Below are 22,667 nucleotides of genomic sequence, written 5' to 3' on the forward strand. Positions count from 1 at the left end.
CATGCAATGAATGCCGGGCGAGCCCGTGGCATGTTGGCTGGATCTTATTTTAGCGAACTCGCCATTTTAAACCTATAAATCGTTAAAGTGGTGTTCTTGACGGTTTATTGTACGCTTGCAATGATGATCATGATATTTGTTTTGCTTTTTTACGTTTTTCTCAGGTATATTCTCACGCAGTTGTCCTGCCATCTGTCGGTGAGGAGGTGTACTAAACTCCGGTCGCTAGTTCGCGAAATGACACGCCATGAGCATGACCACTTCCGGGCGCAGCTCTGACCGCCGCGCCGGTGCCGTCAGGAACAAGTCACAAGCCGTCTAAACAGGCTCGAGTGTTGTCCGCGATCCGAGGCAGGTTCATATCCCGCGACGCGAAAGGAGAAGCGTTACCGCCCATCCGTTCGGCGTTCGCTGGGCCCGGTTCTCGGGATAATTTAGTGCAGTGCACCGTCATCACCTCGCGGGCTTTCCAGGAACTCAGATTGGCCCGCGGCGCCGGCTACCACGCAGAGACGTGGTGCACAGGGAGACCAGGCCGGCACTGCCAGTCGCCAAGATGACCTGCGCGAAAACGTGTGTGGTAGGAGTCACCACACCTGACCATACGGCCAATGGGATGGAACCATGGGTGAGATGGCCGCATCCATGGGAGAAGACGAACCATGTCGGAATATCCACCACAGCACGAGCGCGCACTTTGCGTTCCGGCCGGACGGCGCGGCGCGGCGTGTCCGCGATGATTGTAGTTGGACAGAACGCGATGGATTAGCACTATCTGCGTGCGTGCGGGAGGCGGCGGCTCTTTATGGTGGCTCTGTAGGAGAGGCCGACTTCCGCCGACCACCAGAGGGTGCAATAAAGAACGGGACATCGGCACCGGCGTGACCTTCTCACGCGGCCGGGCGGCGCGGCGGTCAGAGGGGACGCTGACGCCCGCCGGCGGACGCATCATCACGTAGCGGAAACTCCCGGCAGCCACCTCTGCACTGCCGGTGCCACGCCGCAGGAGACCTTCTCTCCCTTCTCTCTTTTTCCCCTGCCTCTCCCTCCCTCGACATCAATTAAGTCACTCTCTCCCGAAAACGGCGCAGCGGAAAACCCACCGTCCGCCCGTCCTCGTCAGACCGGCGGCGGCAGGCGCACAAGGTCGCTGCCCAGACACCGCATTGCAGCGCACAACAAATGCCGACGAACTGTGGTCTGATGACGTCATTTTTATTGTGACGTCACAGTTCACTGGCCGGCCGCCTCCACTGTGACGGCCGGAAAGAATAGCCGAGCAATTCAATCAGGTTCCAATCGGAAATATTGGGGAAAAGAGAGGTGCACCCATAAATTCAGAGGCGGCTTGATTCACGAGAAAATCTTGGAAATGACTGAGGGGATTTCTGATGGTTCTCGAGGCGATGCCGGGAAACTGGTTTGAACCGGTCCACTTGCAATCATGGACAATGACTCGACAGAAGGTTCTTGGTAATCTACTATAACGCTGCGCATTGAACAAGCCGTTCACCCAATCATGACGATTTCGAGACGGTATTAGAACGTTAACGACCGCTTCTACACTTGACAACCATAAAAAAGCGTATCTACAAGACGCCTGTCTTGGCACCAGCATTACATTATTTCTGTCCAGCACCGGTGGAAACGTTTACCGTTTATCAAGCAAGAACCAACCCTGCTATTACGTAATTTGTTTGTGCACTTGGTGTCATCGAGGAACTTCGAAAAGATCACCACGATAACACTTATTGCAAATCAAACATGTAGAACCTGTCATGCCTTTCCCAGCGGGAACAGAGCGTTCGCCCCTGCAGGGCGCGTCTGTGGCGGTTCGCTCACCTTCAAAGTCCTTGTCTGTGTAGCTGTGGTGGGCGCGGCCGGCGCCCGGATCGCGGGGCGGCTCATCGGTGTTTTCCGTCACGTTGTCCATCGCCCACGGCCTGCCGGAAGAACGCGAGCGTGTCAAAGGCGCGGTCAGCGGCACAGTATGTCATCGTCAGCTCAGCAATGAAGGTAAAGGCGTCAAAGGAACGGTCAGAGATACGAGAGGCAGTGACCATTGATCAGCAATGGAGGTGGAGACATCAGAGGATTGAAGGGTTAGGATGGAGGACGAGGTGAAGGGTCGGACAGTGATCCCGCCAGGTCACGTGCATACTGCGTAGGGACTGTTGGCTTCAAGACCGTGAAACTGCTGGTTACAGGTGCATCCGACCCGTGCCTTCCAGGCGGCCCGACAAGGGGCGGGGTAATGTTATTGAGCGGGCTCTCTCGGTTCTGCCAAAGTCCACATCTACTGCCTCCTGCCAACGGCGACCGTCTGGCCTGGCGCCTGCCCTCGGCGGCTTCAGTCGCACCCCGCCAATAGACAGCAGACATGCATTCTTACCAGGTGCTGAGGAACGGACAAAGTTGCCGCCAACGGGTTGCACAGGGGCAGCTTTCCACTGCGGTCTCACGCCAACATCAGCTCCAGCATCGACAGCATCACTGATCAAAATTAGATAACGGGCACACTTGGAGCAATGGCTTCTCGCGGAACTTCTGGTTGCAAGCAGTGCGGGTCTCACAGCTGTGACCGATCATTCACCACTCCACACGTCTGCCCTACCTACGCCGAGTCACCGCGCACACCACCGGCTCCTCTCAGTCCACATCTCTCCTCAACGGAGGCACCCGTCACAGCACGAGCATGGCCTCCTGCAGAGCAGCCGGGCGACTGGACAGTGCCGCCAGTCCCCTGACCGTGATAGTGCGCTCCGGTCGGAAACACTACATACACCGATAGTGTCCGTAGTGCCGGTAGTGACGCGTCCCGGGGTTCCTCACGCGGTACACAGCTGGTAGTGAGCCTCGGCACAGCGGTGGACCCAGTGGTCGGTGTCGGGCCCGCGCACTGAGACCCGGTGGGCCGCGCTGGGAGCGACAGGAGCGACCGAAATCTGATCGCCGATATCTGAGAGGCGGGCGCCACTGCCCGTCCCACAGCGCGGGAGGGGAGGGTGCAGCACATGGGCTGCGGGTGCAGAGAGATGAGTGGGAGCGCGCCGAGGTGCCCGCTGAGCGGGCGACGGAGGTCCGCAGACGGCGGGGATACGGTCATCACTCGATAGTCTATGGTTAGCAATCGCTGGTGTCAGCACGACACCCCGTGACTGTGGAAGCCACAGCGACAGGAGCCGGGTGTTGCGGCCCACACTACCGCCACAGGTCGGTGCCGCGCAGGGCGACACGTCACGTGACGGTCGTCACACGGGGGTGACGGGGCCGATGCGTCAGAGAGAGGTGTCAGACACGTGTGGCTAAGAGGCTCAGACGGTAGTCGAGCCCAGCTCCAGGAGAGCTCATGTCACGAGCTCGAGTAGTGACGACTTAGAAATCAACGAGCGTGAACGGCTTAGCAGCGAGGCTCTCACTCCTGTGAGATTCCTTCAAGGTCGATGTTTTTATGTATAGAACGGAAAATTAAAAACTAGCTGGACTGGGTCCTCAACAGTCAACTAATGTACAGCTAGGCCAGCTTCTACAAAAACATGCCGTATCGGGACTCAATTATGGATAGTGGAACTAAAAAACAAACTTGGCGATAAGATAAAACAAATAGCATATTTAAAAATGTTCCGTGTAATTGGCATAAGCCATATCAAGACCACATCAAGGTCGCATAAAGAGGCGCGAACATCAGCCGCTTTTCCAAGTCGGCAGCCCGTCCTTGTTTTCGCAAGCACTAGACGGGACGGAAAACCACGCAAACGGATCCCCAAGTTCCGCCCGCCGCCACCACATCCCGCCACTGGGTGCTGGCTGTTGCTGTGTCAGTCATCACAGCGCCCTTAGATCGGCCCGTATTTGTTTGGATCCCGCTACAGCCGGTGGCCGCGGCGGCGGCGGGTATACCCCTCCTCAGCTCGTGCCCCGCCGCCCGTCTGGACACCGCGGATTGGGGGGATGGGTGGAGACCAGCCATGAGAGGCGTCACCAGCTTTCAAAGGTCAGCGACCTGGCAAAGCGCCCGCAGCCGATAGAATGCAGGTAAACACTCTCTACCTACGTCAATTGGCTCTAAAACCCGGCGGCGGGAACGTAGAAGTAGACTGCCGTGCAAATCGTGCGCACGACATTCATCCACAATACGGATATTCATTTGCCAGCGATGGCAAAAAGCTGTCAAAGTTTTAATCAAGATAATTGCACGGGGAATATCCAACAGATTTTCCAGGCGCAAACACTTGAGAGCAGCTACCAACGAGGGTATTCTTTAGTTCAAAGAGAATGAGGACCGTTGACGTATGCATAGTTAACGTTTCTAGACATTGAAAGGAACTTCTCCACTCAGCTTCGTTTGAAGGAAGTATGTTTTCTTAGCCAGGGGCAATGGCCAACCTTAAAACTTCGATCAAACGAAGCCCCAATGGGCTCGTCCGGGACAGGTATAACGTTCTACTTATCTGTTCACAGATCCGACTCTGCCGACTCACTGGACTCACTGGACTCACTGGAGTCACCGGACTCACCCCTGTCCCTGTCTGCCGTCGGGGGTGGTGTGTGCGCACAAGGCGGCGCCGGCGGCCCGGCGCGGCTGCGGCTGGCTCACTGGTACAGCACGTGGCGGCCTCCGGGGCACGGGACGGCATGGCAGCCGGCAGTCTCTCGGCTGGGGAGGGCACAGCAGGAGCGTGCCACCCGGCTATCTCACCCGCATCTGCCACCGATCCGACGAGCGCCGCCCCGACTCACACCCAGATAAAAAACTGCACCCCACTGTGAGGCCGTGTGGCACCGATCGAAACTCTGCGCAATTCCCACGCCCGTATCTATTGCGGCTGAGTCCCAAGCTGAGGCTTTCGCTGCGAATCACTTACGTGGCGGCCCTAAAAGTGGAAAATGTGTTTCAAATGAGCTGAAATGACTGGAGCATCTCGTGACTCTTTAACGTGTGGCACTATAGTCTGGAAACTCGGCTATGAGATGATGTTTTTCGTACTCCAGCGTAGATGGGTAGCCATACGGCTTCCACGGTTGACAGTGATGACATCAGTCATCTTTTGCAAGCTCGTTAAAGATTTTAAAAACAACACCTAAGAATGATCCGCATAAAACTTGGCAGCAAGCTCGTTAAAGTACTTGGTCTGTATAGCTCAGAGGTAGAGCATTGGAGCGCTATTTTTTATCCAAAGGCCCGGGGTTCGAGTCCCCGTACAGCCCAAATCTTTAACGAGCTTGCAAAAGATGACTGATGTCATCACTGTCAACCGTGGAAGCCGTATGGCTACCCATCTACGCTGGAGTACGAAAAACATCATCTCACGCTCTCAGTCCCAGCGGATAAAAACAACACCTAAGAATGATCCGCATAAAACTTGGCAGCAAGCTCGTTAAAGTACTTGGTCTGTATAGCTCAGAGGTAGAGCATTGGAGCGCTATCCAAAGGCCCGGGGTTCGAGTCCCCGTACAGCCCAAATCTTTAACGAGCTTGCAAAAGATGACTGATGTCATCACTGTCAACCGTGGAAGCCGTATGGCTACCCATCTACGCTGGAGTACGAAAAACATCATCTCACGCTCTCAGTCCCAGCGGATAAAAACAACACCTAAGAAAACTCGGCTATAATTTTGATATTTGGATCTGAATTTGGAATTCCACTGTCTATCAGTCACTACTAAAAACAAAGCAAATATAGGTAAATGTTAACTGAATTGGTACAATCAGTCCTCATAAACAATGGGAGTTGGGGAGGCCTTGAGACATTTTTTCATCAAGGATAGTGGCGTTTTGCAACGACCTAATCAGCATTAGACGGATCATTATATGATGCATATTGTGTAAGTGACACTGGCTCATCTTCGGTAGTTTCTTTCAAGACATGAGTATAAATTGGAAGTCCCGAATGTCTCCATTGCTTGGCCTCACGAGTCTGGCATCACGCGCATGGCAACGGAGCGCGGGCCGTGCGGAAGGAGAGGAGCATGAAGCGATCACGCGCAGGAGGGTGCAAAGGTCCTGAGTGTTTGAGCTGACGTGAGTGTTGAGTGTGTCTGTCTAATAACTCTCTGTTCTATGTGCGTATTTATTAGTGAGGGAGAATTCAAGGAAGGATTCGATGCGATAATATGAACGAAGGACGTTTGGTAATCACCAAATGCAAAGCAGAACAGGGATGCCTTGCGCTAATGTGCTAGGTAAACCGTTGCACGGTTATTGGTTAGCATCTTTGTGAATAATACTAAGTACAAATTAGGTATACGTTCAACGTTGACCGCCTTTACGACAGAAATCTGGTAATTGACATCCGTAGTCGGCACAGTCGGCACAGTCTTTTGGCTTGCCAAAACCATCAAAATGTCCGGCGATGACATTAGATTGACATGCACTAGTACAAATCTGAGCTTTGCACGCGACCAACGAAAGGAGCGTATTATTACAGTCGATAGAGACAGTGATAGCGCACATGCTAAAATAGACAGGTCGGGAACGAATCTGAGCGGAAGCCTCTTGTCTGAACGGCGACGAAAAAACGAAAAACGCGTGAGCAAACTGAAAGAACAACCGAAGTTTTTACGCACTGCAAACGGTATTTGTAGTCAAATTTGTTTACCCGAAGATCAGCGGATATATTACGCTGTAATTAACGTTTAAAATATGATGTGTTCAATCAGTGCAAATTATGATAAATAAGAGAATTAAGTATGTTCCTCGGTCCCAAGAAATGTCACTGCGCCGTATCGATCAGCTCTAAAGTACCCTCAGTCCCTACTATCCGGTTTCTTCACCTTTTCCCTGTCAACACCTATCAATGAAGAGTCGCGGTATTCGCGCCAGGACCCCTTCACACTTCGCCCCCCTGTGCCACCCCGGGCGGCTGAGCCCCCTCGCCGCGACCCGGCATCGCCGGTATTTCGGGCTCCAGAGAGTCGACGAGCGGACGGCCTCTGTCGAAGACGACGCGCCACCTCGGCCGGGCTTCGGTAAACAGGCGCGCAGGGGCGTCCCGGCCACCGCAGCTCCGCAGAGGCGGGGGATCGATAGGAGCGGGGGCAGAGAGAACTGGATGGAAGCGGTGAGGAGGATGGCAGCCAGCTCCTTATAGATACCCAGGAAGGTGCAGCGGTTGAATGTCACACCGTGTTAGTGTAAACTGTGCAGTGGCTTTTAGAGACAAAAAACAACGAAAACTGAAAAGGAGGAGGAATGATTTTTTTTTAAGTGGGCACCCAATGCTACCTTAGGATAGTGTTGTAGCATGACTTCCAACTTTGTCGTTTTTGTTACCACACATAAGTTTTCATAGTGCTCATTGTGAAAGGGAATACTGTGCCAGTTTGCCGCCAAGAAAGCAAGAGGCAAAAATGGAAATGAAAAAGCGATCTGCCGGAGCCTGACTAAGGTGATATGCACCGTATCACATGTTTCACAACTCCATAATAAGCGCCATTTGCCGAAACACGTGCGGTGAGTGTCACATATCCGTGTTCATTTCAGTAACTGTTTCATCTCCAGAATACCTGCACTAATTACCTGCACATTGTCCACAGAACACTTCTGTTACCCGAGTACCACGAACAGGCTATTTTGAGCAGCCAATTAACAGGTGAGACCCGCGCCGACCACTGCGCCGACCACTGCGGCGCGACCACTGCGGCGCGACCACCGCGCGACCACTGCGGCGACCACCGCGCGACCACTGCGCGACTACTGCGCGACCACTGCGGCGACCACTGCGGCGACCACTGCGCCGACCACTGCGCGACCACTGCGCAGCTGAGGCGACACACGAGAAACGAACAGCAGATGAGAAACTATTTCCGTTTAACTGTGGTATTGACTGTAGCTAACCGGCATCCACGCAGGGACGAGACGTGTCAGCATCACCATTCACCAGCAAACCAGGACGGTTCACGTCACTGGATGGACCTTGGTCATCACATCAGCAATGCCGCCCAGACGGTGCACCACATTCGCAGGAAGCCAAACAACAACATGTGATTTAACTTCTCCTGAGAGCCGTGACTCAAAGGAGCGCAGTAAAAGTGACTTGAAAAGACAAATAGCGCCTCGTTCAGGCGGTCAGAACCCAAACGATGTTTTCGCCACCGTTTGCGCAGCAAGCACACCAGCGCTGCTGACAAGACAAACAGCAGCGTATCGTGACGTCATACGACATAGCGCTGACGTCACACATGTGTTCGACGGGCCGACCTGTCGCGCCGGCGGGGCGGCGCCGGCGCGGCGACCGGTCGCGGGCCGCCTGGGAGCCAGACGGGCGGCCAGCACGTGGTATACGCTGACTCAACCCTGACAGTGGAGTGATTCGGCACGAATTCTCTCCCGCAAACAGTCCCGTCGTCTGGCCACGATCGGCGATTGCCGGGCGGAGCGGGACACGACAACGGAGGTCTCGGAACGGAGCGGCGCCCGGCGACGAGTCACCCTGGGGGAGGGGGCTGATTCGACGGCGCCAGCTCGTATTCGGGTCCGGGATGACTCTGCAGGCCGGAAATGTCGAAACAAACGCTACTCACAGCATGGCAAGCATTTCCATCTGACACAACTGTGATTACATATAATGCATTGCAAAAGAAGCGATATATTTCCTAGACTCCAGTCCAAAGAACGGCTCAGCCATAACTTAGTTACCAACATTAAATTAGACGGGCGGATGTGCCGCGTGCGTCTGCGGCGAAATGTCAAACGGCGAAGGACATGGGGCGCCGCGTCTATCGATCCGAGAGCCCACAGCGGTGGACAGCTGGAACTGGGCTTTTTGCCACGTCAACTCGAATCGATGATGGTTCTGACGCACTCGGCACGGTAAAAACGGACACCGCGCCCGCACTGTAAATGGATGTATTTACAGCGTACCCGCTGGCCTGTGTGCCACCATGGTGCCACGCAGCACGGTCAGAAACTCGGGGATATCCCTACTCGCCGGACGGTATAACGGGATGCCGACTGAATGCGTCCAAATAAGTACGGTCATGACAGCTCTTCCCACTCATAGCCACACATCACTGCAGACTCATATAAAAAAACAGACATTAGGTCAAGTTCATATAGCAGCCACTTTTTTAACGTTGGGCTCTTGTCATGTCTTTTAAATTGCAATAACAGCAGGAATTTCGGCCGACGCCGACGCTATTTCTGTATTGATTATATCCTTTGCAACGTGAGCCTGGTGGACCAATTTTGTCCAGTCCAAACCTGTTGATATTTAGCCAGTCATAAGACACCACGAAGCAAGAGGCATAAACAAACAAGCAGATATGACCTGTCAGTGAACGCCTTGCTCCGACTTAACGGAAGCTGCGAAAGGAGACGCCTGTTGCAGAAACAACTTCACAGAAGCATCCGTGACCGCACCCGCTACACGCCCCTGTGATTCTGTAAACCGTTACCGACTTGTCCGCGATGTCATTCCCCGGTCAGCGCGGCCTCAGGGGACTGATCGATCCGCCTCCCCGGCCGTTTGCAGCATCGGTGTGTGTTTGTGAGTGAGCTGACCCGTGCACTCCCGACTCCCGGCAGGCGCGGATCGGGCCGATACCGTGACAGTTGAGTCCACCACACCACACCCTCGGACAGAGTTACGCGGGCCGCAGGTAACGGCGGAGAGCTCACACCCGTCCCGTTCCGCGGATGAAACAGAGCGGGAACATGCCACGGGGTGAATTAAGGAGCCAGAGGCGGCCGTCCGTCTTCCCTACACGTCCGGCGGGCAGATTGGACGCTGCAAATATTATCCCCGGACGGTCAGCTGCCGCGTCGCTCTGAAAATAGTCGGCCGTCCTCCTGGAACGGGGCGGCCCTTTGCGCCGCCGTCGCCGGCCGATATAGATTTGGCCGCGTCTCGGCTGGCCGCGTCGGACCCGACGCCCCTCCGGCGCGACAATTAGCCTCGGCGGCTGAGCCCCGACCCAGCTCGGCCGGCCCAGCGACAGCCGTCGGCCGCTCCGGAGTTCGGACACCGGCTCATACACGACCAGCTGGGCGTCTAGACCGGCTGGACTGTCCCGTACGGCGCGGACCGACCCGGAAGGGGAGCACCGGTCAGCGGCACTCCAGTCGGCGCCGGTCATCGTCCGAGGGCAGCGTCCCGGGATCACGGCATCACATCACGGCGGTATCACGTGTCTCCCGGTTACGTGAGACACGGACAGCGCCAGCGTACCCAGGGCGGCCGTTCCAGCTCAGCGGAGGCGCTCTGTTACCAGCCGAGAGCTAGCAGGGTCTGGCCAGCATCAGCGAACATCAGCCAGCATCGGCCGGTCAATATCGGCAGCCATCACTCCATCAGATAACCCAACATCAGCCCGCCAATATCATCCCTTTAAGAGCTCCATTGCAGCGCCCGTGGCACTATCCATTGACCGCCGTACCGTAAATTCGTCCAATTCTCCGAGTCTCTTCCCGCTGAGAGCGCCGAGAGCTCTCAATAATGCGTCGGGCTCTAGTCCAGATTGCTGCTCCACACGGCAGCCCCAGTGGGACCGCTCGCGGGAGTCGCTCCGGCGAGCCGCGAGCTCCCGGTCCGCCGATCGTTCGGGACGTGGGGGCGCCCTCCGCCGCCGCCCCTGGCAGTCAGCTGACGGCTGTCGAGCGCCGCCATCGCCATCGACAGCAACAGGGACGGTGGCGGCGCGGCGGCGGCGACGAACGGCGCGGCTGCGACAACGAGCGGCGGCGGCGGTAGCGCCTTACGGGCACGGCGCCCGGCCCGATGGAGTCGCTATGCAGCCGTAACTGCCGCAGTCATTGAGGTGAGAGGCGACTGTCTGCTGCTCGGGGCATTTCCGCGGGCGCGGAGGGCGCGCGGCACGCTGCAGACGCGGTGCACGGCCCTGCCAAGGCCGGTCAGTGCCCTGCGGCGGCGCGGCCGTACGGCAGGTGGAGGGGCGGCGCGGTAGCCCGGTTACCGCAACCCCTGCAGAGGATATACCAGATGTGAGCGGCCGGCACGTGTGGAACAGAGTGGGGGGAGTCACTGAGGAGATTCAACTCAGGAGTTCGCAGAACGCCGCTCTGTACGAGAGGCCAGGACTGTCCCAGGTGCACTAGGAGAAACTTCTCTCCAGTCCTGGAAATGTGACGTCACGACAACTTTGGGACTGGTGAAATGATGTCATTAAACTCTCAAGGTGGGCCAATCAGCTTTAAAGTTCAAGCTAATGGCATGCGTGGTTAAAGGGACTATCCCACCTTTAACATGGGGTTTGAGTTGAGATAGCCAAGTTTGCGGCGAGGTTCAGAAACCACTATCTATCTAGGTTGCAACCCCCGCGGCCTCTTGGTGTTGAAGAAATTCGTTCCCTTCATTTGAAAATGGGCCTTGTACAAGGCCCTATCTTCAACATGGAGCGACCGTTAGTGTGACGTCACCTCGTTTAGTCATTCTGATTTAAATGGGTTTGTTCGTTGAAAAATCGTTTAACCCGGCCGGGCCCGGGGGGTAATCCCAACCACCGCAGCCCGGGGGGGGGGCGTTTTTCGCCCCCCCTGTCTAACTCCGTAAATAAGGGAGCTACGGAAACAAAAGCGATACCAAACGAAAGGTCCTTACGAGACGATTTTAATGCACCTAAAATTTTTGACCTCAGGTCAATTTTCAAGGTCAGAGGTCAAGGTCAAAGGCCAAAACCGGCACATGTGTAGTGATCTCAAAGTAAGCCTTCTAGAGGACGGCAGGCTGCATCAAACCGGCAAAATTGGGTGTCAAACGAAAGAAGAGAATCTGAGGATTCTGAAAATGTGCTCCAAATCAAAGGTCAAGGTCAAGGTCACGCTCAAAATTGACCTCAAACTTGGCACTTTTTCGCACATCTTGCGTGCTAACTTCCAAGATGTTTTGAAATGTTTTGAGGCTTATCAGTTCCCTATTTGTGGTTCATCTTACGATACAAGGCTGCTCAAAGGTCAAGGTCACAGAAGAGTATCCCTGCTAGAGGCTATTTCACTGATTCAAGTTAGTAATAATAAATAAGACAATTTTGCCATCCGGAAGCTCTAAATGAAGGCTTAGAGGAAAATAGATGCCAGATTCGTGATCAGCGGGTACAAATCCATCATAAACGACCTTTCATGTGTCAAGGTCAACCAGAGGTCATTCGAGGTCATTTGAGGTCAACATGAAACTTGACCTTTTCCGAACAAAATATATATCATTCGACGCGGCTTGACAAGGCGAATGCGATGGTACCACTGCCGTAGCTCTAGGACCATTTTTGTCGAAGTTATTTGCGAAAAACTAAAACCACATTTCGGGGTCGTTGACCTGACCTCTGACCTCAGGTCACCAAAACTATTTTTCCATTTTTCTCTAGGTCAAACGCTACACAGCCATGCTCGTAATTTGTCTTTATCTCTAAAACTCTATTTTTAGCAGCTATTTGAAGTTTGCGTCTGTGACGCCGAAGTTTGCCGTGCAGGGGTCTAGAAAAATGGACCTTGTGACGTCATCAATGGGGCTAGGTCCAAATTTTTTACTTCAGAAGATGTCAAATTGATGGGAGAAAAGGTACTGAAAGTTTCGCCTTCCTATCCCTAAGCGTTCGGGAGTTATCGCAAATATTCGCCAGGGGGGGCGAAAAACGCCCCCCCCCGGGCCCGCGAGGGTTAAAACTTGGTCTGAACTTTGTTGTGGTGCCTACAGAGTAAAAAGAATCAGCTTTATGACAGTAATGTGGCCTGGGGAAGGAGGTAATTTTGGGCTGTGACGTCACATATTTGAAAGTTTGTGTTTGGAATATGGGAAGCCTAAGATGTTTAATGAAAAATAAATGCCAGAACCGTGTTCCTGGTCATCCAATCTATAAAGTCGGGCACAATTTAACTGGTTTTAACAACATTTTAGAAGGTGGGATAGTCCCTTTAAATAAAGGAAATGCTCCCGGGCGCTGCTGTGCTGAAATCGAATTGAGCTTCCTCTGGCCCACGCGGCTAAAGTTTTCAACTGCGTTTTTTCGCTGCATCACCAGCGACCTTCAAAGATTCCGACTGGCAAATATCCAAAGCCAACAATCGACGCTGCCTCTGCTGAAACCCGCCGTGCCACTTAGCAATCGTCTGGCAGTCGGGCCCGCATTCCCAGCCGCGACAGGTTCCATCGGTTACAGCCAGCTGACGATATCACCCCGGTGATCCCCGTGATCCCCGGTCACACCACAGCAGCCCGCTGCGCAGGCACCCCTGGCACCCGGCCGTGCGCCTCTGAGCCCCCGGGGGCAGACGGTGGCACACTCCACACACCGCGGCAGTGACGCGTCCCAGCCGGCGCCTGCGAGGCCGCTCACCTGTTCCCAACCTTTCTCTCCTGCTCTTCCTCCTCCCCCTCGGTCAGTTAGTCAGCCAGTCTCGGCGCTCCTCGCGTGCTGCGTCCTCCTCTCCACCTATCATCACGGCGCGGCTCTCACGTTTTTCACCAGCACCGGTCCGGGGCCACACCAGGTCGGTCCCGGCGCCGTCTCGGCACCGTCCCGACTGCGACTCGCGCGCGGCGGCCGCCCGCGTCGGGATCGATGAGGCAGCTGCGTCGGCAGCGCGCGTGCGCCGCCGGCTGCCAGCGCGGCCCGGGCGGCCGGGACGGCTGCCGAGCCGCGGCGGAGGCGGACGCGGCCGAGACGTGAGGGGCGAAAAACATGCCTCCTCCGGGCGAGATCGATTGCGCCACTAATATGTGGGTCAGTGGGGATATGTGGGGCTCAGATTAGGGCGCACCATGCGGGTCGATGAAGGACAATGGGTGGATGAGATCTGTCCCAGGCGAAGGATCCGTGTTGTGTTGAGATGAGCCTCCCAGCCTTCCCAGCATCTCTTTTCGTGGAAAATAAGATAGGAGATGAGTTAACGATCTTTCAGAATCGCTTCGCTGTCATCAAGTCCGGATCGGTCGGACTCTGCAAGCTCCAACGGTCTCCAAATTGCATTTCAGCCATCGGTAGAGCGAGTCGCTCTCCGTCCCATTAGTGGCCTCAGAGTATGGTATTTCGCCACGCGGCCCTCTCATTTGGGGACCGGAAGGATGCACTCCGGCCTCATAACCCTCCCGAGCTTCAGACGGCCGGTGGAAGTTCGCAGCGGAGCAGCACTCCTGACTCCAGCCAGACGAGAACGTTGTGTACGCAGCCTAGTTCGCCTCCAAGTGGTCCATAAATACCGCGGAGTCAGTGCGCAGCTCGTGCTGAATAGCGGCTCAGCTGCACCCAGCGCGGGCCGACTCACGGACCAACTCAGAGCGGCCGGGCCTGAGCTGGCGTGAGACCGGTGATGCGGGTCCCACGCCAGCGCGGCAAACTTTTGGCCCCGTGAGACCCTCGAAAAGTGCCGTTGACAGAACAGCGAAATTGCCAGCTGCAGCTGAGGCGACAAACAGTGCAGCTTTCTCATAAATCGACAGCCTAGTGGCACGCATATTGCAGAGACATGGAATGGAGCACTCAACCATGAACTTAGTAGGTTCTGGAGATGTTATGATACGAATTACGATTCATTCATTTACAATGAAGCTGTCTATGGTGTTTTAGATAGCAAGTTTCTCTCTCTTTTTTTTTTGTCAGCAGTTCCATTGCGCCGCATTAACATTTGCTTATTTCCTCCTTGGAGTTTCATTTCAGTTTTTACATGCAGGCCCCAGTGTCTATGCCGCCGAGTTCCGTAGTCGGACCGTTTCGGTGCCGTTTCGACTCTGTGTTGGGGTGCATTTAGCGGGGTCGGTAGTCGGTACCGGGGGCTCCTCCTGCCGTTTCCGTTTACGACCAGCCGTTCAATCGAATGCCGGCGGTGTGTCGGCAGCCCGAATGGACCAGTGTCGGAGCCGGGTGAGCGGCACTGCCGGGTCCGAACTCGTCCCGGCGCGGGCCGATCCGACCCGGTCCGATTCGTTCTCCGCTCGCCGCCGCCGGTTTACGGGGACGGCTCGGAACTGGCATCCGCTGTTTGGGGCGCCGCCGCCGGGCTCCGAAAGGTCACGGCCGCCCGGCCTCCACGCGAGGAGCCGGGTACAGAATCCGACGGCAGGTGGGCCGCGCTGGGTCCGATTTCAACCACAGATTTAACATCGGGAGGGCGGAATGTCCGTATAGGTATTTGAGGTGTTAATGAAAACGCACCTGTGTGAAGCTCAGGCAAACCGACCGTCAGTTATGTTAATAACTCTTTCTAACCGCAGTAGCTTTCCATATCGATGAGTCATCCAAACCACAGTTCCCACACCCACGAGCAATGAGCGAATATCAACGGAACTCCCAGTTGGTTTTTCGTACCTATAGGGATCCCACAAGGAGGCCCGCCGGGCGGCTACCGACACTGATTCTTGGAACGACGAGCTCAGCCGATACGCTGTACATTGTCGGCATGCGTCCGGCTACGTCACCGGTCCACCACGTGGGTACATGGATGACGTCACAGTAGCAGCGGGGCCACGCCGCGGCAGAGGCGGCCGGCAGAGGCTCCGCGCGGAGTGGAAACAGTGAGTGAGCCACCTGCCATTGAGCAGAGAGGACCTTTCCTTTAGAGGGTTCTCTACCCCATACCGGTGCCCTTGGACTCGCGGCAGAGGCCAGACGGGGACGTTCGAGCCGGGGACTCGCGTGAAAAGGATTAGTGATGCAAATAAGGTTGCCATGAAGCCGGCCACAGGTCTGGTACGCTCACAATTTGCGTTAGTTGGAAATAAATTAGGCGTAAAACGATGTTGGAAAATATGGACAATCAATAACTGTTGCAGCCTGAGAGGCAAGTTTCAAAGGGACCGTTGGATTATTTTACGCGGCACGCAGTCCTAGTGATTAGCTAATGGTACTGTTTTAGTATGGCCGAATTCAGTAGATAGCTCTGCCATCAGCTCGAGCCAATTTGCATTATATTACAAACGGCCGCAGCTCAGTTGAACTGTGCGACAGACGCGCAGTTGTATATCGGCGTGCTCCGTACACCTGTTGACTGTTCTACGCCAATGGAACGGCCCGCTCTCGGGCAGTGCCGCGGCTCGATTGGTGGCACGCACACCTGTGGGTGTGTGTATCAGAATTCAGAGCTGGCTGTTTGAGCGTGCAGAGGCGCCGGAACAAATCATTCTGCAGTGTTGGGCCGATAGGTGATGAGGGAACGGCCGGTGCGGTGCAGCGCTTGAACGACAGAGAGTGCACACTGGCTGATACGCGATAAATAATTTTCAGCTATGCAATTAAAACCACAATCAAGCAATACGATGCCTTTGCATTGGACCACTCTTGAACATGTTTTGCTTCCCATTGTTTTACGATTACCACTCTGGTTTGATGAATTTCAATTCACAGGAATTGCGAATCCAGCATTGCTGATATCAAATTAAAATAAAGCATTTAGTGCTGAATCCAGCATTGCTGATATCAAATTAAAATAAAGCATTTAGTGCTGACCCATGGCACATGCTTACTCGCCATAACGCGCTGCAGCTAGTAACAGCGAAACCAAGCGAAAACAGACAAAGGAGCGTTCCCGGTATTGTAATTTCTTCTACTCTACGACACCCTGACAAGGATGGACAGTTTTCCTTGCTTTCAGCAGGGTTGGCGGAACTCGACATCAATTGAGGCACTTTTTGAGACGGGGCCATCATAACGGACAGGATGGTCTACTTTCACAATTCGTGGATTTTATCGCCGTACTGTTCATGTCGAGCGGCGAGTAAAATGGCAAAAGAGCGGCTAGTTTGATTTTAAAACCATACATGCATGCATGCATATAGAACACGATCGAGCGATCGGGCACCATTGCCAGGCCTTGAGGTGAGGAGAAGGACGGTAAGGCTAGCGTTAACGACAAAGTCAACGACAGAGCTCAGGAACATCGTAAAATGTCAAAAGAAGAGGCAATATCAATGAGACAAAGTTTCGCGTATAACCTCAATTATGTTACCGATCCGAATTTTGATTCATGAGAAGCCAGAGGAGCGATGTAGCTACCGTAGCGGCATAAGGAATATGGCGATCTGAAATCGAGCCATTACTCAGCACCTTTCAGGTTGGAGGGAACCCTGAAGCTATCACTGGTAAATTAGGTGACTCCCAGGCCGTCATCGGCGTCAGCTCAGTGGCGGCGCTATCACCAATCAGCCCTGTGACACCCCGGGGCGCCCTATCGCCATCAGCTCTGCAATATCCGCCCAGATAATCGCCGCTCCATGAGCCATTGATTAGCGTTTAATTACTCTCGCTCCCGCCGGCGACCGGGCGCTATACCGCGAAGCCCGCGGTGGCCACCGTTCAGCCATGACCTCAATGGGCTTCAGCAGTGCCCCCGGCGGCCGGTTCCGTGTTCTGTCGCGAACGACTCGACCGCAGCGCCACCTATCGCCATCGGTGCCGACGGCCTAAGTATAACTCTGGCACGCGCCGCGCCATCCCCCCAAATGCGCGCGAGCGTGGGGCCAGAACGTAAACGTCGAACTGCGTTGTAGGGCTGGAGTTGGGGGGGGGGGGGGGGAGTGACATGAACAGAGGGGCGTGGCAAGACCGGGGAATGGTGGCAAACGGAAGATAGGACGATGTTTTAAGATGTCAGGTAGCGGAAAAGCGAATAGGGACGGGCCGGGGCAGGGGACAACGCCCCATCCATCTGTTTTGTAATTTTAACACACTCGTTATCATTTGCATCAGCCAAGGAATCGGAACTCTATAAGAATCCGTTATTAGCGACCGGACAAAATGAGCATCTAGACACAGATGGGCGTTCACAAGCCCTTTTGGAGCGGGTTTTTTCGCGCAACGCTTCAGCGTAGGAGGAATGCACGCTACAAGGGCAAGGTGGAGGGCATCCAGTCACGAGAGGAGGTAAGCCAGCACGTTCCGAGGGCACCATATGTGGACAAGGATTCGAAAAACCCACGGACAGCGCCGTCACTGCTGTGGGTCAATGAAAACGAGTGTGGATGCCGACCAAGTAGCATTCTTGTCATCTCGAACTAACCATTATCGATGATGGGCATCGCAGTTGACAATTAGGAATGCATAGTTTTCAATGAAATGTTTGTCTATTCATTGAATGACCCAACGTTTTGACATTCTAAATGCAACCCAGTGACATTCCGAAACCACATGTGCTGAGAAAAGGGAACATAAATTTAAATGATGAAAATAAATTGCCTTTATCAAGTAAAACTATTAGCATCTAAAAAGTATTGTCTGTATTGTTCGAAAGCATTATTCATCAAGTAAAAGGTCGCCAAATACTTTTATTGCCGCAATCTGCCTAAAGCCGGTTTATTCCTAGATAAAATGCTTAAGGCAAAAATTTAGACAAAGATGCATAAATTGAATGAATTCTGCCGAGAATTTGGAAAATACCGTGGGAATGTGAACATCTGAATGTAAACATATAATTATGATGGATTTATTCCTAAGAAACATGTTTTGTTTGTGGCAATTAACATTTAAATATCTTTTCACACATGCATTTAAACCGATGCAAGGTAGTTCAATTAACTCGATGACGTTTTGAAGTGGCACTGTGAGGATAACCAAGATTACCAGTAGCACATTTGAATAGACCAAATCCCCAATAAAACCGAAAGATAATTGACAATACCTATCAATAATAAGAAATTCGGGCATATTCAAATGCAAATAAACATGCTTATTTCAATGCAATGGTGATACAGGATTCAAATACAACGTAGTCATGAATGAATCAATTGTGCTGAAACAAAAAAAGAAAGGAAACGCTACTGAAAAAATGACGATACGAATCAGTTCAAGATTTGATGGAAGTGTTGCAAACTATAAAAGCAAAAAGTTACGTTACACTACAAATCGTCAGTCTCGAAGTTTTACGCAATTCATGGGGGTCGCTCCAAAATCAGATAGGAATGTGTAGATCTACCGTCTGATGATTCTGGGTCTCCGCAGAATTTATCAAGTACCTACTCCAGTGGGACCTTTTAAATGTCACTGACTGTGATTTTATTTTACATTTTCCATAGAAACACGTCGGTTTCAGATCTGAATCACAATACAATTATATGAAGGCTGCTACAGGGTGGACAGATCATTTCGATATGATCACTTTATGACCAACGTAAGATCATTCTATTGTTATATAGGATCACCGTAGAAGTGAAGAGTCGTTATATGCTTGCTAAGCACCCTCCACTGACCGTGACGACCGTAGGAACACCGCACGATCGATATACATTTTTGCTGTGAGATCATTACTATATAGCTCAATGAAGAATCACTGCAGGAGTGCAGGGGCGTCCGAAACTTATCATTGCATAGTTCCAATACTTGTAGAGTTACAGGAGCGCGGAAAGAGTTCGTGAGCTGGGCGGCCATGACTTTGGTGGATCGATGCGAATCTCGAGAGTTGCAGACCCTCGAGTCAGCTGACTGATGTGCCGCAGGGGTCGGTATTCGGGACCACACAACTTGGGAGAAAATGAGGATGGAATGCGCTTATTACAGGACAAACTAGTGGCAGTGCTATGTCATGCAATATCTTCAATTAAACGTCAAAATGACAATAATTCATTACATGATTTATAAAACACTTATTTCAATGACAGCGTAGGACGGTTAGGAGAAAAGTCTGCGTAAAACTGAATGTGAAAGCATTTTCGGCATAGGTATAGGTATGTACTTTGCATTTTATCGAATAAAATGAATGCATTAACATTTTATCAGTATTCATGTTTTTTCTCCCGCCAGCGAGCTCGTCAAAACTATGCCGAGGCCATGAAGAAGTCACAAAACACAGGTCGCACTACAGCCGCCCCCCCCCCCGTCGTCCATTTAACACCCCCATGCACCCAGTGACAGATCTGACATTTGCCCCGGCCCGGCCGGCGGCCGCCCCTCACCACCCCTCCAGCATGCGATCGGTACATACACTTGGTTGACGGCCGTGTACGGCGTCATCAGCTTCGTCTTGAAGTACGACAGTGCGTGCGACATGGTTGCGGTGTTGGAGGTGCTGCTCAGTGTTCAAATCCACGTGCCACCGGTCAGTACGTCGCGCCAACACTGACACCGAACGGAGGCGGTCAGCCGCCTGGCCAGTTCCGTCTGCGCTCGACTGGCGGCGCCACCGTCGCGGCTCCTAAGGTGACCGCGCTGCTTCCCACCAGTCTCGACTGGGAGAACTGGATTCGGCGTCCTTTCCCCATGCAGCGGCGGCATGGCCTCTGGCTGACCGCAGCGGCGGCCCTCCCAGCCGCCGGTGTACCCTCTATCAGGGGACAGGACAGGCCGGCCGGTGGTGCTGCAGCGCGGAGTAACTCTCAGGCCGCAGCATCGATCGTCCCGACTCCGACCTCCAATGTGGAAGGACCCCTGCAGGCGGCCGGCCCAGCTCGGGGACCGGACACGCCAGACAGGACGGCCATCGGGGATGCATGCAAATGATGAGAGCATGGCAACACTCGGGAAGAAGACTACCAGCCACGGTCATCTCCACAATCATGGCAAACTTGCCGCACGATGGCCAGCGATGACAGCATTATTGAGGGCCTGCAAAACACTTGGAAGCTCGCTGAAATGCCAGGAATGGTTTACAGCCCTGGCATACATCGCCCAAGGAGTTGAGCAGTGAACTGCGCTGGTTGCAAAGGAGGAATGGTGAAATTGGCTGGGAGAGCATGTTCGTCTGCCAGTGGGAATGCTTGATGGTAAGCTTAACCTCCAGCGGTAATCTCCAGAAAATTCAACTCCCTACTGCGGCTGGGTAATCGCACCCAATAAATAAAAAAATCATCTCCGGCAAAAGACTAGATTTTGATCGATGATGTGCCTTGATGTATGACATGACGCTGAGCATTAATAAGGACTTTAAATTTTTTGCTGAAAAAAGAAATTTAATAATAAAAAACGATAATAATTTAGCAGGCTCAAACATGGATGCATAATTATTTGCACGCCAGGTAAAATGCATATCAATGTAGGGCGAGGACGAGCAAATGTAAGCACCTTCGACCATTGAGCGTTACTTATACTTTGGAATGCAATTCAATTTCAGTGCTGCCCTTCTGAAATGCGGCAGTTTCGCAGTAAAGTGACTTTCATGGTCGGCTGAATAGAGGTCATTGATACCGTTTTAATAATAAACCAAAAACTTGAGATTGCAGAGTTGTAACTTACAAATATACAATGTTTTCCCCTGGAACATTATGCGGTATGTGCAATGTGCAATGTGCATGCTCCAATTCATACGGTAATTTCACGTAAAAACACAGTGCCAAGTCAGAAGGTCGTCTAGTAAGCTTCGTAACCATTCTGAGCTCAGATAAGCTCGACTTTGTCCAGTACTGACGTACAAAAAGTCCGCTAATGAGCCTCAAGGTGCCCAGCAAGGGCGACAATACCTACTTGAGTTGCATCTTTGCAGTGCCAGTTCGGATAATAACATGGAACAAAAACGTGGTCCCAGCAGATAATAATGGCACCGACCTAATCAGACCTGTTATCCAATAATACGGCTGAATTTTTCCAACCGATCAGGTTCACAGTAATCGTAATGACCAATTGTCCTTGATAGGCGTAAGCTTCACTTTTTCAATGATGTTTCATGGATAAACCCCTCTGTCGACGAGCCCTCCTCTGCGTGAAGCCCGCAGAGATTGACTCATAAGGCTTAAGATCCAGAAGGCTTATATCACCAGTGCGTATAGTTCCCCATACCTGTACACGGCTCGGAAGCTTCCATCGGTGATTTCCGTGCATTTTTGTGGAGCGCAATCTGTTGCAGCGCGGGCGCCGCCAGCCGGGCGTCGTCCTCTGACCTTGTGAGGACCACTCCCTTCCCATGGGACGCCCGGTGACACGGTCAGACCCGTTCTTGGGGCGACCTACAGCGGTTTTCCGTCTCAATCTACCAAGAAGCGGTGGAGCTCGTATACCAACTGCACAGAAAGCCGTTAGACCAGATCGGATCAGTGCACTCAACCGTTACAAGTACTCACACGCAGACCAGTTTGGTGGTCAGTGATAGTAAATTTTTGATGCTCTTTACAGAACGCCAAAAGCCACTGCGAGCAATTATGAAAATCATCCGTGTATCGCATGCGTGTATCTGGTTAAAATCAAATGACTTGCGAGATCTTTAGTAGCTCATGATATTTGGATGTTAGATCTAAAATAAGCACATGCACACACGCTCATTGCGTGCCTACAAAACGACTTAAAATAAAACACCGCCCAAGTTTACCTTGATAGGTACGTTAAGGGAAAACCCTCGCATTTAGAAAGCCCGGCACACTTTTGAAACGAGTACGCTTCTTCCGGTAGGTTTTGCCAAGAAATGCAAGAGGAAAATATATGCATGCCTATTCACACCAATTTTAATCACATTTAATAAGGTATTTCATTTAGAAACGCATACCTACGTTTTACAAGCGATGTTGCTTTCTTTTCGTATCGGCATTATTCATTCTGCCCTAAGTCCAGGGGAAGGCCGTGCTATTTACCTGCAGGTAAAAAACATTTTTTTTTTTTGGACCGCTGAAAAGGTAAACAGAAAAGAAGAGACAACTCAAATGCGAGACATTCCAACCACTTGTGATTGCGCCACTACCATGAGGCAACGTATGGATTATGAATGCACGAAAATACTGGAGCACGCAATTCACCTCAGCAAAAATCTTTCTCATAAACAGGATAAATAAATAAACAGGAGTATGGTGATGCGTGCAATGTGGATCCCT

General features: G+C 52.7%; 1 protein-coding gene across 40 annotated transcripts in view; it reads right to left on the reverse strand.

The window, feature by feature from the left end:
- Positions 1–22,667, reverse strand: part of LOC122377567 (sodium bicarbonate cotransporter 3-like) — a 118,736-nt gene that overhangs the window by 39,893 nt on the left and 56,176 nt on the right. For 18 of the 40 annotated variants that reach the window (XM_043357745.1, XM_043357740.1, XM_043357747.1 and 15 more), the window contains one exon: positions 1,843–1,943. In XM_043357745.1, the coding sequence (XP_043213680.1) occupies positions 1,843–1,943 (101 nt within the window). Of the gene's footprint in view, positions 1–1,842; positions 1,944–2,392; positions 2,727–4,517; positions 4,842–13,287; positions 13,486–19,858; positions 20,011–22,667 lie in introns of those variants that run through there. The other 22 variants (XM_043357754.1, XM_043357737.1, XM_043357741.1 and 19 more) reach the window with 11 other exon arrangements.

The sequence above is a fragment of the Amphibalanus amphitrite genome, unplaced genomic scaffold, assembly GCF_019059575.1.
Source record: "Amphibalanus amphitrite isolate SeventyFive unplaced genomic scaffold, NRLGWU_Aamphi_draft 000047F_arrow, whole genome shotgun sequence".
NCBI lineage: Eukaryota > Metazoa > Arthropoda > Thecostraca > Balanomorpha > Balanidae > Amphibalanus > Amphibalanus amphitrite.